General features: G+C 38.4%; 1 protein-coding gene across 5 annotated transcripts in view; it reads right to left on the bottom strand.

The window, feature by feature from the left end:
- Positions 1 to 465: 465 nt before the first annotated feature.
- Positions 466 to 15,037, bottom strand: part of LOC127577539 (protein C19orf12 homolog) — a 42,931-nt gene continuing 28,359 nt past the window's right edge. The window contains exons 1-3 of one of the 5 annotated variants that reach the window (XM_052028796.1): positions 14,353 to 14,499; positions 9,645 to 9,813; positions 466 to 7,726 (exon numbers count right to left, since the gene is read on the bottom strand). In XM_052028796.1, coding sequence (XP_051884756.1) covers positions 7,461 to 7,726; positions 9,645 to 9,804 — 426 coding nt within the window. In that variant the 5' untranslated portion in view covers positions 9,805 to 9,813; positions 14,353 to 14,499 and the 3' untranslated portion in view covers positions 466 to 7,460. Of the gene's footprint in view, positions 7,727 to 9,644; positions 9,814 to 13,441; positions 13,519 to 14,036; positions 14,126 to 14,312; positions 14,500 to 15,037 lie in introns of those variants that run through there. The other 4 variants (XM_052028797.1, XM_052028793.1, XM_052028794.1 and 1 more) reach the window with 4 other exon arrangements.

Raw genomic sequence — 15,037 nt, 5'->3', positions numbered from 1 at the left:
GATTTAGAGGGGAATAGAGGGGACCTTTTTCACCCAGAGAGTGGTGAGTACCTGGAATGCACTGCCTGAGAGAGTGGTGGAAGCAGTTGCTAACCACATTTAAGAAGTGTCTAGGTGAGCAGCTAAACCACTGAGGCATAGAAGGCTACGGGCCAAGTGCTGGGTGATGGGATTAATATAGAGGGTGTTTACTGGCCAGCGTGGACGTGGTGGGCCAAATGGCCTTTTTCTGTGCTGTATGATTCTATGACATTGAAGTAGCTTTCTTTTGCTGTAAACATTTAATTTTGGACATTTATTTCTGATGCTAATAGCAGCAACTGCTAAGTGACAAAAATCTCACTGATGCTATTAAAATATGTGATCAACTCTCAAACTTAACAAGTAAATTTGCTTTATCAAAATTATTTATTTTCTATAATAATGCACAAAATAAAATCTGGCCAACTCAAAAATGGACATCTGTAAGATTTCAAATATGTTTTTATTATTAAGTTACATTTTACAAAATGTACCTGACTGAATCCAATCTTGGTTCAATCATATAACTTCACACATAATACACACAGCAGAAGAAAGAATTCACTAATTTATAAACTTTAGTCAATTATCATAAAATTTTAAATATTATTCCCTACTATCAAAATGCATTAGGTTTCCAAACTGAGCACACTCAACACCAATATATATTGTTCAACAATAATTATTGATAATTTTATAATTACATAATGCAATTTAATATTTTACTTTTTAAATTATCACTGTTTTACACTGGATCACCCATATATAGAAAATCACAATTTCAAATTTGGCCCCAAGATGATAAAATAAAATTCAAGTAAATCTAAAAATAATTCACAGTAATTTTAATCTTCACTGCATCTTCCCTTTATCAAAATAATTTTCTTGTAAAGTGGTACAAAATATGTCGGGGGGGATAAAATTAGGAGGATGCAAGATGACCATCAAGATGGGTGACCATTTAATTTTCTGACTAATTCTTAAGTCTAACTGTGTTCTTGTACACTTAATGCAGCAATCATTGTCTTGTTTTAAAACGCAGTCAAATCGTCACTTTCCAATGTTGGCTCTTCTTTCAGGAAATGGAAGTAGCAGTTTACATCATCATGTTCTCTCATGGAGATTGTTTGGCCCATCAATTCTCACATGTCCATCACCTCCACCCTGATTTCCCCTACCACCCACCTACACCTAAAGTAATTTACAGGAGCCAATTAACATAACAACCAGCATCTCTTAAGGTTGTGGGAGGAAACCAGAAAACCCAGGGGAACCCACTCTGTCACAAGAATGCACAAACTCTACATACACAGAACCCAAGGTCATGATAACTGGCACAACGCGTTGATACACAACCACTACAACTCATGTTTTAGCTATTTTATCAGCATTCTTTCATCAACATTGGAAGAAATACCTTCCAAAATATCAGAGTAATGAAGCACAGATGCAGTGAACTTGATTTGTATTTTACAATCAGGACTGATAAGATAATAGGCACAATTTTTCTTTTTTGATATTCCCAAATTATTGCCCTTTTTTACTCTTAGGGTCTTTTAAAAAAACCAATTCATATATAACTATAAAGGAAAGATAACCTTGGAACGAAAAATATTATATGGTGGTCTGACCAATAAACAACCTTTATGTTATGAAGCTGACCTGAAAATATAACAGGCACATTTTACCATTTTCATGAGCTATTTATTGCTGATGCAATCAGGCACGTGCAGTGGATGTCTAAGGCTCATGCAGCTGAAATAATGAGGTCATTCAGTGGATCATAGTTGCGCCTTCATTGTTTCTTAAAAATTAACTAAACTTTCCAGTTTCAAGCCAAAATTGTACTTTATATACTTCATTCAGTTCACCATGATCGTTAACAAAGATATGGAGTATCTTACTGTAATAGAAAATACTGAAAATAAAGTGAGCTTCTGACAGAAGAAAACTATCTGAAACACCATGAAACCAATTTTACTTTCACGCACATCCCACTTTAAGGAATGTGTGAAATCAATTCATGTCTAATTTATACGTTCTGCTAAACTGTGTTTGCAAAGCTTTCTAAACACATACCTTCCACTTGCTCAACAAATCGTTGTTCCATTACCATGAAGGATCAACTCCATATTTTCAATAACTTCCAGTAATAAACTCCACAGCTCTACCACAACTCGTAAAACATTAGTCATTCAGACTAATTTTTGCAAATATTTTTTTCACAGAAATTGTTTTGTCTTAAGTATGTATATCCTTATTCTTAAAAGAAATGAGCCTTCTAGATCATAATTTTACCCTTTTTTTAAGGTGAGCTTGTCAATTTAGGATCAATTTATCTTCCAGTTTTGCACTACTGACAATTTATACCCACTAAGATTTAAATTGCTAATGCCCATACTAATCTTTCATCAGGTTCTTAGTTCTGTCGGGGATGCAATTTTTATCCCATCAGCATGAGCTGGATTCAAACTGAGAGTTAATATCTCAATAAATTAACCTGTGGTGCTAACCAGTCATTTATGTTTCAATGCTCCCAGCAATGTGATGGAAAACTGGGCATGTGTTGTCCATAATAGCTGAAAATTAATAGGCAATGTTTAACAGATGTTCTAATTCATGTTTCTGGATTACATAGCTGTGCACTACAAGAGTTAAGGTTGATAATTTACTGCATATTACTGAAAAGACACAAACATTACACAGGCTAATGTAACAGCATAAGAATTTTTAAAAACACATTAATAAGGGATGTCATTAGGAACTTTAGGATTCTTTAAGTTTTAATTCAGCTTTAGCTTCTGCTCAAAGATTAATTAAAATTTTCATTTAAAATGTTCAGATAAAAATGTTTTTGGATAAATACTGTAGACTGATATGACAGAATGTACCAACTTGCTAAATTCACAGACTTTTTGTTAGGTGCTGAGAGTTCTCACACAGCACTTGGCATTTACTGCTGGGATTTCCATTTCCACACACTTAGATTAGTTCTTCCTTTTTATAGGCACCATTCAGTTCTCCATGAACATAAGAATCTCAATTGGCTTTACATCAGGAGACATTTAGAAAAATATCCTTCAATCCATAATTATTGCACATATCTAGAATGTTTAAAGGCTGATTTACAATGGAACAATTTAAATTCTTAAACCAAAACTGAGATGAGAAATATTTCTAAAGTCCCAGTTGTTGCCAGAATCATATGAAGCAAAGCTTATTGGCATTCTGTAAAAGAAAGCTACTGTTTGTCTGAAATGTTTGGAAGATGATGTTTGCATCATTCAATAGTACATAAATTTGGCTTGGGTAAAGCTTGCCCTTGAATATTGCTAACCATTTCTAGGTAAACAGTGAATAGGCAATTGTCAATGAACAGTAGAAAGAAAACAGCTGTTCATTAGTATACATTTTCCCCATTGGTCAGAATCAATCTATACACCTTGAATTACTGCACAATGTACCTGCCACAATTCAGTCATACCAAACCATACAATAGTTACACTTTTATACAAATTAGTGTTTTGATCATTTAATGAACAACGACTTTTACACGAAGATACAATGGGCCTCATTTGCAAAGGTCTTGTGGCTTTGCACAGACAGTGGTAAAAGAGGTATGAGAACCCATTTTTAGTGCCTGCGTCAGATGAGTGGTTGCTTACTTGCTGGTATCAACTTAACCAGTAAATCACATGGCCCACTCCAGAATATTGTGACAATTCATTTTTTTGTTCTAATCACTAAACTAGAGACAACAGAATATAGATTAGGGGGTGTTCTCACTAAGCTGATACAATTTGAGATGTAGGTAGCTCAATAGACATACTATTTACAGTGATTTAGAATCTCGGCAATAGGCGAATGAATTTAAGATTAAATGTAAAAGACTTACAGTCTCCAGAATGAACAACCAAGTTACTGACAGAGCAGAGACATGAAAACATTAGCAAAAACAGTAGCCATATAGCTCGTTGAACCTGTTCTACTATTCAATAAGATCATGACTAATCGAGTGCAATGTCTACTTTTCTTACTATTCCTTGGAACTCCTCCATTCCCTCAGTCCTCAAAGATATATGGAAAGTAATCTTGAACATGTACGTAGAACACTAGGGTAGAAAATTAGATACACAACCCTCTAAGAAATCACTCTTCATGTCAATTTTTAAAGGCTGAGCCCTTATAATGAGACAGTGTCCTGACTCTGGATTCACCAGCCATTACGAGTTACACTGTGTCTAACTTGTCAATTCCTCTTAAAATTTTGTACCTTTCAATGTTACCTATCATTGCAAATTTGAGTGAATATGACAAATCTTACTCAATATCTCTTCAAATTAATGAGCAATCTGGTGAAACTACACTGCCCTGCCTCCAAGGCCAAGATACTTGGAATACTCTCAACAAATACTTGTGCAACCTTGGTAACTGTCCTTCCCTTCCTACTCCAACTACCTTAATCATGCAATTCTTTAGTATGCACTAACACTTGAAAAATATTCAGGCTTCAACTGATACACAGAAAGTAATGTTCACATAAATGCCAGGCAATAACCATCTCCCAGTGAGTCCAAATTCAACACCTAGTCTAAACATTAATGGCATTATCACTGTCATCAGAAATAGTCACTAATTATTTAACTGGGCCAGTCACATAAAAACTGTAGCCGCAAGAGCAGATCCAGAATTGAGTATCCTTCAAATGACTCATCTTCTGACTCCGGAAAGCCTTCTCACCATCTATAAAGCAGAAGTCAGGATTGTTCTCAAATTATTTCCAACAGTGGATGACTGCAACTCTAAAAACACTCAACACAGTTCATTTTATCAGCACCTCATCCACTACTTTAAATGTTCACTCCAATACAACCCCAATATGGCTACCCTGTGTACCACCTACAAAATGCACTGCAGTTACTTACCTAAACTACTTCAACAATCCCTTCAAGCCTACAACATCGACCACCAAAATCAAGGGCAATAGATATATAGGATCACCAATGCTTCCAAGTTGCACCCACTCTGGCTTGGAAATGTTTCATCTCCGGACCTATCTCTTGGAACATCCACCCAACAGTACTGTGGGAGAAGTCACCAGAGGTTCTGCAGTAGTTCAAGAAGTACTCCACCATCTTCTCAAGGGCAAGATCAACAACATTTTTACCTCCCAGTCCAATTATTCTAAGATTATAAATGAATAACTGGACTGGGAGGTAAAAATGGATACTGGAACAGAGTGGCTGATGGGATGAGGGCTAAAACTTACAGTGGGGATAAACACCCACACGGGCTGTGTGGCTTCCACTATGAGAACTAATACTACATTTCAAATCATTGCACCTTACTCAACTTATTTTTTGTCTTCACCTTAGATTCTAAAACAATTTCCGTCAATCCTGTTCCCTCAAGCCCAAATCCTGATCGTCCTCATTTCCTATCACATCCTACCTCCACCATTATCACCCAGTGGTTTCTGTCTTCCAGTATTGTTCCACGTTCCTTTAAAACCATTGCCTGCCTCAAAAATAACCTTCGCTATCCTCAGACATAGCCCTGCAATCTTCCCTCAGTGAGAGCCAGTAAAATATTGCTGACTCAGAAATAAACCACTATCTATCTTGTTATTCCTTAGTTTGATACCCCATGTAATTTCAAATATCCCTAGGTCCTAAACTGTGTTCAAAGATACTTTGTTCTGTCTCACTAATACTTTGGATCATTTTCTCCCTGATTCTCCTCAAACTCTTCACTACCTCCAATACCCTTGACTTTGCAGGCATTTTTGTGACTTTCCCTCAGTCCTAAATGTACTTCCCAGAGAAAATAAATGCAAGGTCTGTATTTCCCCCTAGTGTAGTACTACTGCCAGAAAGAGTCAAGTCTGTTGTGGCTATGCCCTGAGGAATTTTTCTGGATTGAGGTCAGATCTACATATGGGGCTGGCCTGCTGTGGAATTTCCTGCCTACAGACTAAGCCCAATAATAACATGGGAGAAAATCCCATTGTGCTCCAGTAATCCACTTCAGTACAGCAACTATTAAAAATGCTGTTCCTTCAAGTATTCCACTCCTCCAGTATTCTTTAGCTTGTGTTTAGTTACTGTCTGATCTACAATTTGATACAGTTTACCCAATTGTCAGTTTCTTTTATTCTCACTATAGGCACATCCTACGCTGTATTGTTTCTTTAAAGACAAGAGACTAAATAAATTCAGGATCATCCATGGCATTGCTGGTGGAACAACATTCATCCATGTTTGTAGTTGGTTAATAAGTTAGTATCAGGAACAATCTGTAGGGCAGTGCTGTTGGCATGACTGGTTGATTGGGAGTTGTATATACGGGGCCTCCAGCTGCATTGTGGATGTTGTACATGTAGTCAGGTATCTCAAGGCTGCAGACTAACCTTATATCCAACCCACAAAGGCTCTCCAAGCTACAGTTATATAGCAATTGTCACTGGTTACTTCGACAAATTAAACTTGATCATCTTGTCCAGTTCATACTGTGACCTGATATTCCTGTTGTGTCCCATTACGATTGTGCACCCAATGTTCCTCCCAACACTTTAAGCACTTTTCACTGGTAATTTCAAACAATTGGCTTACTTGATGAGGTTCATTTGTATTGAGCTGAGCATTAACCATTTCTGTAACTTGTTCTTTAAAATATATCAGTAATACAAGAAGCATTACATTCATCTTCTCAAGTACGTTCTTCTCAAATTGTATTTTGGTCACTAGATTATCTGATCAGAATCTACAGATACGTCAGCTCTAGTGAGAAGACTGGTTAGTGAGATATTGCTTTCCTAACAGTAACTGTGAGGTCATTTCTTGCAGCTTTCTAGCATGTATCCAGACAGTTTTAAATTATCACTTTAACTACCATTTTTTTCCAAGGACACCAAATTAAAAGACCATTAACGAGCCTTTGAAAAAAAGTCCAGTTATCCTTAAGTTTCCTAAATGTCTAAGTAGTAGTATTCCTTACTTATGAACCCAGTCCATTTCCTAATCACTGACTGTTGACAAATGGCAAGCGAAGGGCAGCCAACAGAAAAATTAAAACAAATACAAAGAATCCAGATGCTGATATAATGGGGTAGAAATTTATCCTGGACGGTGTGGCTAAAATGGGCAATATTGCATTCACCGTCAGTTAAATATTGGACTCATTTTCCAGTTCTATTTAAGTCAACAGAGTCAAATATTGGTCATAGAGCTTAATATGAAATGTGATTTTGCCCATCTTGCACCAACATAAAAGCCAAATGTCCACCCATTGTTACCAATATTTAAGCTGCAAAATTCACTGGTATCGCAGCAGCATAATCAAGATAGCATTCTTCATAGATCCTTGAATTTGTAGGCAATACTATGTGCCCATCTACTCAATACAATCCATATTTCAAGAAAAAGCAGCTTGTGTAGATTTCAGTCATGGTATCGCACCTCAGCATTGAGTTGTTTCATAAAAAAACTACTTATTGCAGCCAATACTTCATTCTTCAAGGCAACATTTCCCATAACTAACGAAGTCAGCTGGACTGCATCTGTCCAGTCCAAATGCCGGACAATATTCTTTATATCATCATACAGCATCTGCTGTTGATTTGGTGGAAGTTCCATAAGAATCTGTGGTACTGGCTTAAATTGTCCACTCGTCATCCAGGCACCCAGCAACCCACCAAATGCACCGCCTGGGGAAAGCAAAAAGAAGATATTGAATGTTATTTACTTTCTGCTTTTGAAATGCATTATTGCTTCTTTTCCTGAAAATACTGCTTCACATTTGACTATGCTCCTCTACATTCAGCAGTCCAAAGATTCCTTGACCAATGAGCAATTAATTTCAAGACAACCAGGTTACTGACTGCCAGCAAGCAACTTAACTAGGAAGGACATCACAGCCAGGCCTGATCACATAATCACCTGGCTTTCACACAGGCACTTACCAACACAATTCACACAGTCAGTAAAAGAAGTAGGTGATTCAGTCCCGCACTGACTCTTTAAACAAGCTACCCAATCAGTCTCATGTTTTCCACAGGCTTGCGATAGCATTATTTTTCTTTCCTGAATGCAGAGCGCAGTTGGTGTCCTACATGACACAACGAATATCAGCAAATTGAGCCATAATCAAGAGCAGACTCTCTAATTGTGGATTTACTTAATGAACAGCTAGGGAAGCTTTCAACAGTTTGTTTCAGTGACCAAAAACCAAATGCATTGAAATTCTGCAGCAAATTTATAAACAAATAATGGCAAAAATAACTAAATACTTGTTTGCCATTGCTCCCTTCAGCCTTTTAGTTACTTATTAACTTTTAGGGATCTGGTCGTCATTCACGGTCACATTTATTGTCCATCCCTAAATACCATTGGGTAGATGGTAGAAAGCCACCTTTTGAACTGTGGTCCTTCTAGTGAAGGTATTCCCACAGTGGGAGTTTCAGGATTTAGATCCATTGATGACACAAGATTGATGAAATATTTCCAAGTATTTTCCTCAAAATATATTCATTCCATTTCTGCACAACATGCAAGAACTGTGATTACACCAAGCTCTGGTGCTCCAGGATACAGAATCCAAATCTTATTGTTTGTTAATTTACAATTGATACTGAAGTAAGGTTTCAGTCATAAATAAAAGTTAAAATTTTGCTGAAGGTCCTGGATCTGTCATGTAATTGGGCAAAAGAATGGAAAATGCTGCCAAAAGTGAAGTATAGCCTATTGGAAAAAAAGCAAGCCACAAGAGCACATATACAATGAAGAGAATTGAATCAGCACAGACAGACTTTAAAAGGGATCTGGAAGTGATTTAAGACTCAGCATTTTCAATGCTGCAAAATAGAATATTAGGGTACAACAAAAGAAAGGGAGAATATGTTGACAGTTATGATGAGATGGAATAATCCATTGAACACATGGAAGTTCCAGCTATCAGATTTTAAAATGGATGTGTGTGCTTTAAAAAGGATGCTGAGACAAGCATCAAGAGTGATTCAAAAGGTTTGGTTATAGGAAAATGGAAGAGAAGGTTATGACATTTTTTTAAATTGAAGGCACAGCCAATCATGTAGTATGGAACTGTAGCCAAACTGAGCAGAGATTGCAGCTTCTCTTCCCTGAGGATTACATGTGTCCAGTTTGAATTTTTGAAACTCCAACAGCTTTCACCTTTACCTTAACTAAATTATCAGATTTGTCAAATTAAATTTCCAGTTTTCCCCATTGGAATTTGAACCTACAAAATTTTGGACTTTCTGGACAATACATTAATGATACCTGGTTTGATCATTGACAATGTTACAAGTACAACCGACTCACCATTGATCCCTGAAGCATATACGTTACAAACTTTAATATGCATTTGTGTACAAAGATATTTTTTAGTGAATATAATGGTCAGTAAGTTACCCACTTGTGTATTACCCTACAATGCTCATGGTGTTCATTGCAAATTCCACTCCACGTAGTTTATAGGGAGGCACTAACCATGAACGATGTTTCTCTTCGAATCATTTAAACGTATTGTTCAGTGCCCATCTAATTTCACCAGTCATTGTCATTTTAAAACTATGATTTTCTATCTGGTCAAGAACATAAACTTACCAGCTGCAAGTCCTAGAGGACCACCAACCAGGCCTCCTGCAAATGCCACTGCACCAGCCAAAAGTGCCCCTTTCGCAGAACCCTTTATTGCAACTTGCATCTTCTCCACCTCCGAAATGTGGCGCACCAAGTGCATCACTTCACTGATGTTCACAGGCATCTTGTCGAACTAAAGGATTCAGAGATCAGACATTGATGTTCATCAGCTATAACAGTTTACCACTATTGTACATGCTGACTTGCATTGGAAAGGCAAGTCATTGTTCTGATCTCCAATCTGATTGCTGATGCTCTTGATAAACAATATGTGAGAAAAAACATATTTTCAATAGAAAAAGATCTTTCAAATTCAAATTGTTAAGGTCCCCAGTTTATGTAATGATCCTTACGTACCTGTATCAGAAACCATTCATCAGCTAGTTTTTTTTATTATGGGATCATAGGAATAGGAACTGCAGGGTTACCTGTTCCTACCAATTTGTAATGTGCATGAATTCCCAAGAGGCTGCCTGGCTTAGGGAATCATTTAAATCTATAGCACAAACATCGGGTTCAACTTCCCGTAATACATCAAGTGATTTGGTGTGTACAAGCCAGGATAAAGTATAGAATATTGGAAGTTCCTGGAGCAAGACTGAAGACTTACTACCATAAATCCATGTAAGACCAATCACTTTCATAGCTTGTAGATATTGATGTTTGTCCTCACATATTTTATTATGTCATAAATAGAACCTTTGTATTTGAACTGTACATTTTAAAATGGAAATCTTATGTAATAAACATATGTACTTTGCACAATGCTCCCTCCAAGTTACTCATACTAACTGAATTTCTTAAGTTTTGTTTCTGTTATCTATTTCCCAAAATGTGGTTACACCAATTCAAAACCACCTACAGATTCAAGTCAGGGAATCATACTGAAACCAATAATGTCCAACTTTCTCAAAAGGCATTCTCTGGCAGCCCAGTGTTGGACTACACACTGTGTAAGGTCACATCCAGTCATAGCTGTGGAGAGCTTAATGACTTAAAGTTGAAACAGTCACTCTTAAACTAGCAAAGGCAAAACAATTCAGGCAGTGGATCTGGGCTGAAGCACAATGCCTTAAGGTGGGGCCTTTCTTTAGTGAATCAACATCTCTGATGTTGTCAGGAGCCAATGATGGTTGACCAAGTTTTGTTGTTTTCAAACACAGATTTGTTATCTGAGGAATCAGAATGAAATTTGTGTCAAACAACCCAATTTATGATGCAAGAAAGATGACCAATGAAGCAGCTCAGGATTTTTGGGCTGAGGAAGTGAGAACAAAGGGGTGTTTCATTTCCTCCCATCTTAAAGACAGGGTTCCCCTCATTCTCACCTTCCCAGCCCCTTTTGATGGATCTTCTTATATAACCTCATCCACCTTCAACACACATAGAAGTTGGAGTTTAAGAAACAGGAGGTTTTCTTATAGTTGTACAGGGTGTTGGTGAGGCCACACCTGAAATACTGCACCCAGTTTTGGTCCCCATACTTAATAAAGGATATAGTAACATTGGAGGCAGTCCAAAGGAGATTCAGCAGGCTAATTCCTGGGATGAGAGAGTTGTCCCATCAAGAGAGGCCAGACAGTTTGGGTCTATCTTCTTGGAGTTGAAAAGAATGAGGAATCACCTTATTCAAACATATAAGATCCTAAGGGAGCTTGACAGGGTAGTCGTTGAGATATTTTCACTGGTGGGAGAGACATGAACAAGGGGACACAGCTGCAAAATAAGGGGTCAGTCATTCAAAACTGGGACGTGTAGAAATGTCATCTCTCAGAGGATAGTGAACCTCTGGAATTCTCTGCCCCTGAGAGTGGTGGAGGCAAGACATTAGAAATATTTAATGTGGAGATAGATAAATATTTGAAAGATTGAGGAATTGAAGGTTATGGGGAACTGGCACAGAAGAGGAGTTAAGGCCAGTATAGATTAGTCATGATCATATTGAATGATAGGGGAGATCTGAGAGGCCTGGTGACCAACTTTTTATTCTCTTCTACATGAAACCATCACCATCTTCCCCTTCCCTCACATTTCAGCATTCTGAAGAGACAATTCCCTCCAAGATGCTTTGATTCACCCTTTTATCTCCATCAACATCCACTCCCTTTCTCATGGCCTCTCCCAATGCAACACCTGCCATTCTACCTTCCCACATTATGAACCAAAGCACTCCTCTTGGGTGAAGCAGCCAGTGGTTTCCCCTACATTAAAGAAACCACAGATCGAGTGACTACTTTGCACAACACCTCTGTTCAGTTCCCAAAGATGACCCTGAACTTCTAGTTTCCCTGTCACTTGGTCATTTGAGCTGCTGCCTCACAGCACCAGCGATCTGGGTTCAATCCTGACCATAGGACCTCCCTGTGTAGAGTCTGTACATTCTCCCTGTGACTGCATGGGTTTCCTCTGGGTGCTCCAGTTTCCTCCCACATCCCAAAAATATGTGGGTAGGTAGATTAATTGGCCTCTGTGAATTGCTGTTATTGTGTAGGTGAGTGGCAGAATATGAGGGGAGTTGATTAGAATGTGGTAAGAATAAAAAATAGGATTAGTGGACAATTTGTGGTTGAATTTGGCACATGGTGGGCCGAAGGGCCTGTTTCCATATTGTTTATCTCTATGACTAATTCTCCACCCCACTCCCATTCTGACCCCCTTTATCTTCAGCTTCTCACATTGCTCCAATGACCCCCAACACAGGAACAGTACCTCATCTTTTGCCTATGCATGCTGGAACTCTGTGGACTCAGCATTGAATTCTACCATTTCAGATGACCCACCTTACCAGTTCTATGTCTAAAGCAGCCAATTCTGATGCAAGGTTATCAACTTGCAACTTCAACTCAGTTCTCTCTGCACAGATGTTGTCTGAGCTGCTGGGCTTTTCCAGCATTCTCTTTTATTTCAGATTTTCAGCAGCTGTGGTGTTCTACACCTCTCAATTCCACCAGTGTTCTTATTTCTCTCTCCTTTATTCTCCTGCATCTCCCTTTACTTACACCTCCTCCAAACAGATTAGCTCTGTAACAAAGTTTCACCACTTTCTCTCACCCGACGCCAATACCAGATGTGATCCAGTTTCTCTTGGTCTCCACCTTATCACAGACATTTTCTTTGTTCTCTCCCCCTTCTTTGCAACAAAACAATGCTTGCTTTGTAATGTTTCCTAGTTCTGTTGAAAAGCTATCAACCTGAAACATTAGCAGGGCAACTTAATAATGGTTTGGTACATCTTTAGTCTAAAGGAGCATTATATCGTCTTCATGTAAAGAAAATGGATGGAACTGTTCCTGATTGAAAAACTACAGACAAGGAGAATCCAGAATTCTTCCAAAGCATGAGTAAATTGAAAGGCCCGAAGACCTACTACCAGTATGAGGTTATTGTCTTCCTGCCAATGTACAATGCACAAATATGGACTAGGAATATCAAACTAGAGGCAGAAAGCTCTTCCTTGAAGATGAGGGGATCTCCAACAAGACTCTGCGATGGTGGTAACATCCTTGAATGGGAATCCCATGAAGGGAAAACTACATAACCCCTTGCAAGTCTCTCAGCTCCAGTCACTCCAAGGTTAGAGACACGTGTAATGTGAAGTCCTCCCTGCCCCCAACCATCACCAAGCACAGTAAGGCCTCGTGCATACCCAAGTTCATGTCAACTATGAATTGGTTTAAAGAGTCCCTCTGAAAGAAATCAGATATTAATTCCTGCACATGGTCCAAGATGCACAAAAGACAAAGCAGATTAGATGCATTTACCATTTGCTTTTTTGAGCCAGAATGGGATATTGGACTCATAACAAGCTTTTGACCCCAACTGCATTTCAATAGGTCGATTGAAAGATGGCAAATACTTAACGAATATTCTAGAAATGGTACTGCGGGTGTACAATGGCTGCTTCCAAATGAAATATCTGGATCAGGGTATCAATGATACTGCAGTTCTCCACAGTGGCTGTTCCTAGTTTTAACAATGTTCAAAAATAATAATTCAGTTTGGGTTTAATTTTTGGGGTTGGGATAATCCTTCCCTTGATCCAATGAATTATAGTGGAAATTACTTCATCAAGTGTAACTCGCTTATTTTTGCAAACAAAAGCTGTACAACATAGATTCGTTTCATTCAGGCCTAGAACCCGCGGTTAAAGCATCAAACTCTGCATCAAAACATCATGACAGAACAAAAGAAATGGAAAACAAAATGGTTAAACTAGAAATGTTTCTTTGTTTAGATGGGATGCAGTCAGAGGACACCGGTAGGAGATACAGTGACAATGTGCAAATCTTGCCCCTTTTAATATTCAAAAATTTCCGTCAGGCTTTTCTCAAAACAAAAGGTAAAATCTTCACCCACCATCATTTCCAAATTTTTAAAATAAAATAACAGCACTTTAGCGAGCAGCATGCAGAGGGATTTCATGCTCAGATGAAACTGACATCGATCCAAACCTCGCTACACTCAGGTTCCCTCATCTGTACCCTCAACAAAAGCATCCTCCAAATCAGTGGAGAATTTCAGCTCCTATTTTTGATTGGAAGCACTGTACACAGTTTTGTTATTGGTGCCTATTTAACGTTTACGTTTCTACGGCCTGAATCCAGGTCTCCCAAAAGATAGCTAGAAATTAACCTTGCTATTCCCGGAAGCAGTCCACGCTGCATGCACCCACCGAAGAGTTCCGCCGCCAGTAACGTTGCCGCACTCAATACTTGTTTCAAGGCCGTTCACTGCTAGTTCCGACGTTAACCAAGTCTTTAGCCTCCCAATGTTTCAATCGGCCACGGAGTGATTATCGCGTGGGTTCTGTCGAGCCTTTTCCAGTCCCGAGGGAGTGGCAAAGATCATGTGAATCATACTAAAACCCTAATCTGCAGACTCGCAGAGATAATACGTTTATTGTACTTAGAGCGGCTCTGGAAAATCATTCCGTAACATTATGACGGGGAGCCATATTAGGGATTTGAGCAAATAACTTGGCTTTAAAGAGTATCTTAAAGGACAGAGGTAGTGAGGCCTGGGGAAGAAAACAAAACTGCAGATGCTAGTGTCTGAAACAAAGACAGAAAAGCTGGGAGAACCGAGCCAGTGAAGCAGCATCTGTGGAAAGAGAAACTAGTCAATGTTTCAGGTCAGGAAACCTTCCTCAGAACTGGGGTTCAAGTCCAAAGTTACTGTCATAGGCATACTTACACAGGGTGTAAATGCCATGAAATTAGCTTTTTGCAGTAGCAATGCAGTTCATTACATTTACAAACATAAAGTAACAAAAACAAATTAACATAAACTATAATAAGAAAATAAACATAATGACATTAGTTTTTTAAGCAGTAGGGCTAGCACGGGCAAGGACAATG

The sequence above is a fragment of the Pristis pectinata genome, chromosome 13 (assembly GCF_009764475.1).
Source record: "Pristis pectinata isolate sPriPec2 chromosome 13, sPriPec2.1.pri, whole genome shotgun sequence".
In the NCBI taxonomy this organism is placed as follows: Eukaryota; Metazoa; Chordata; class Chondrichthyes; order Rhinopristiformes; family Pristidae; genus Pristis; species Pristis pectinata.
The sequence above is the reverse complement of the archived record's forward strand: the minus strand, read 5'-3'. Positions and strand labels throughout refer to the sequence as shown.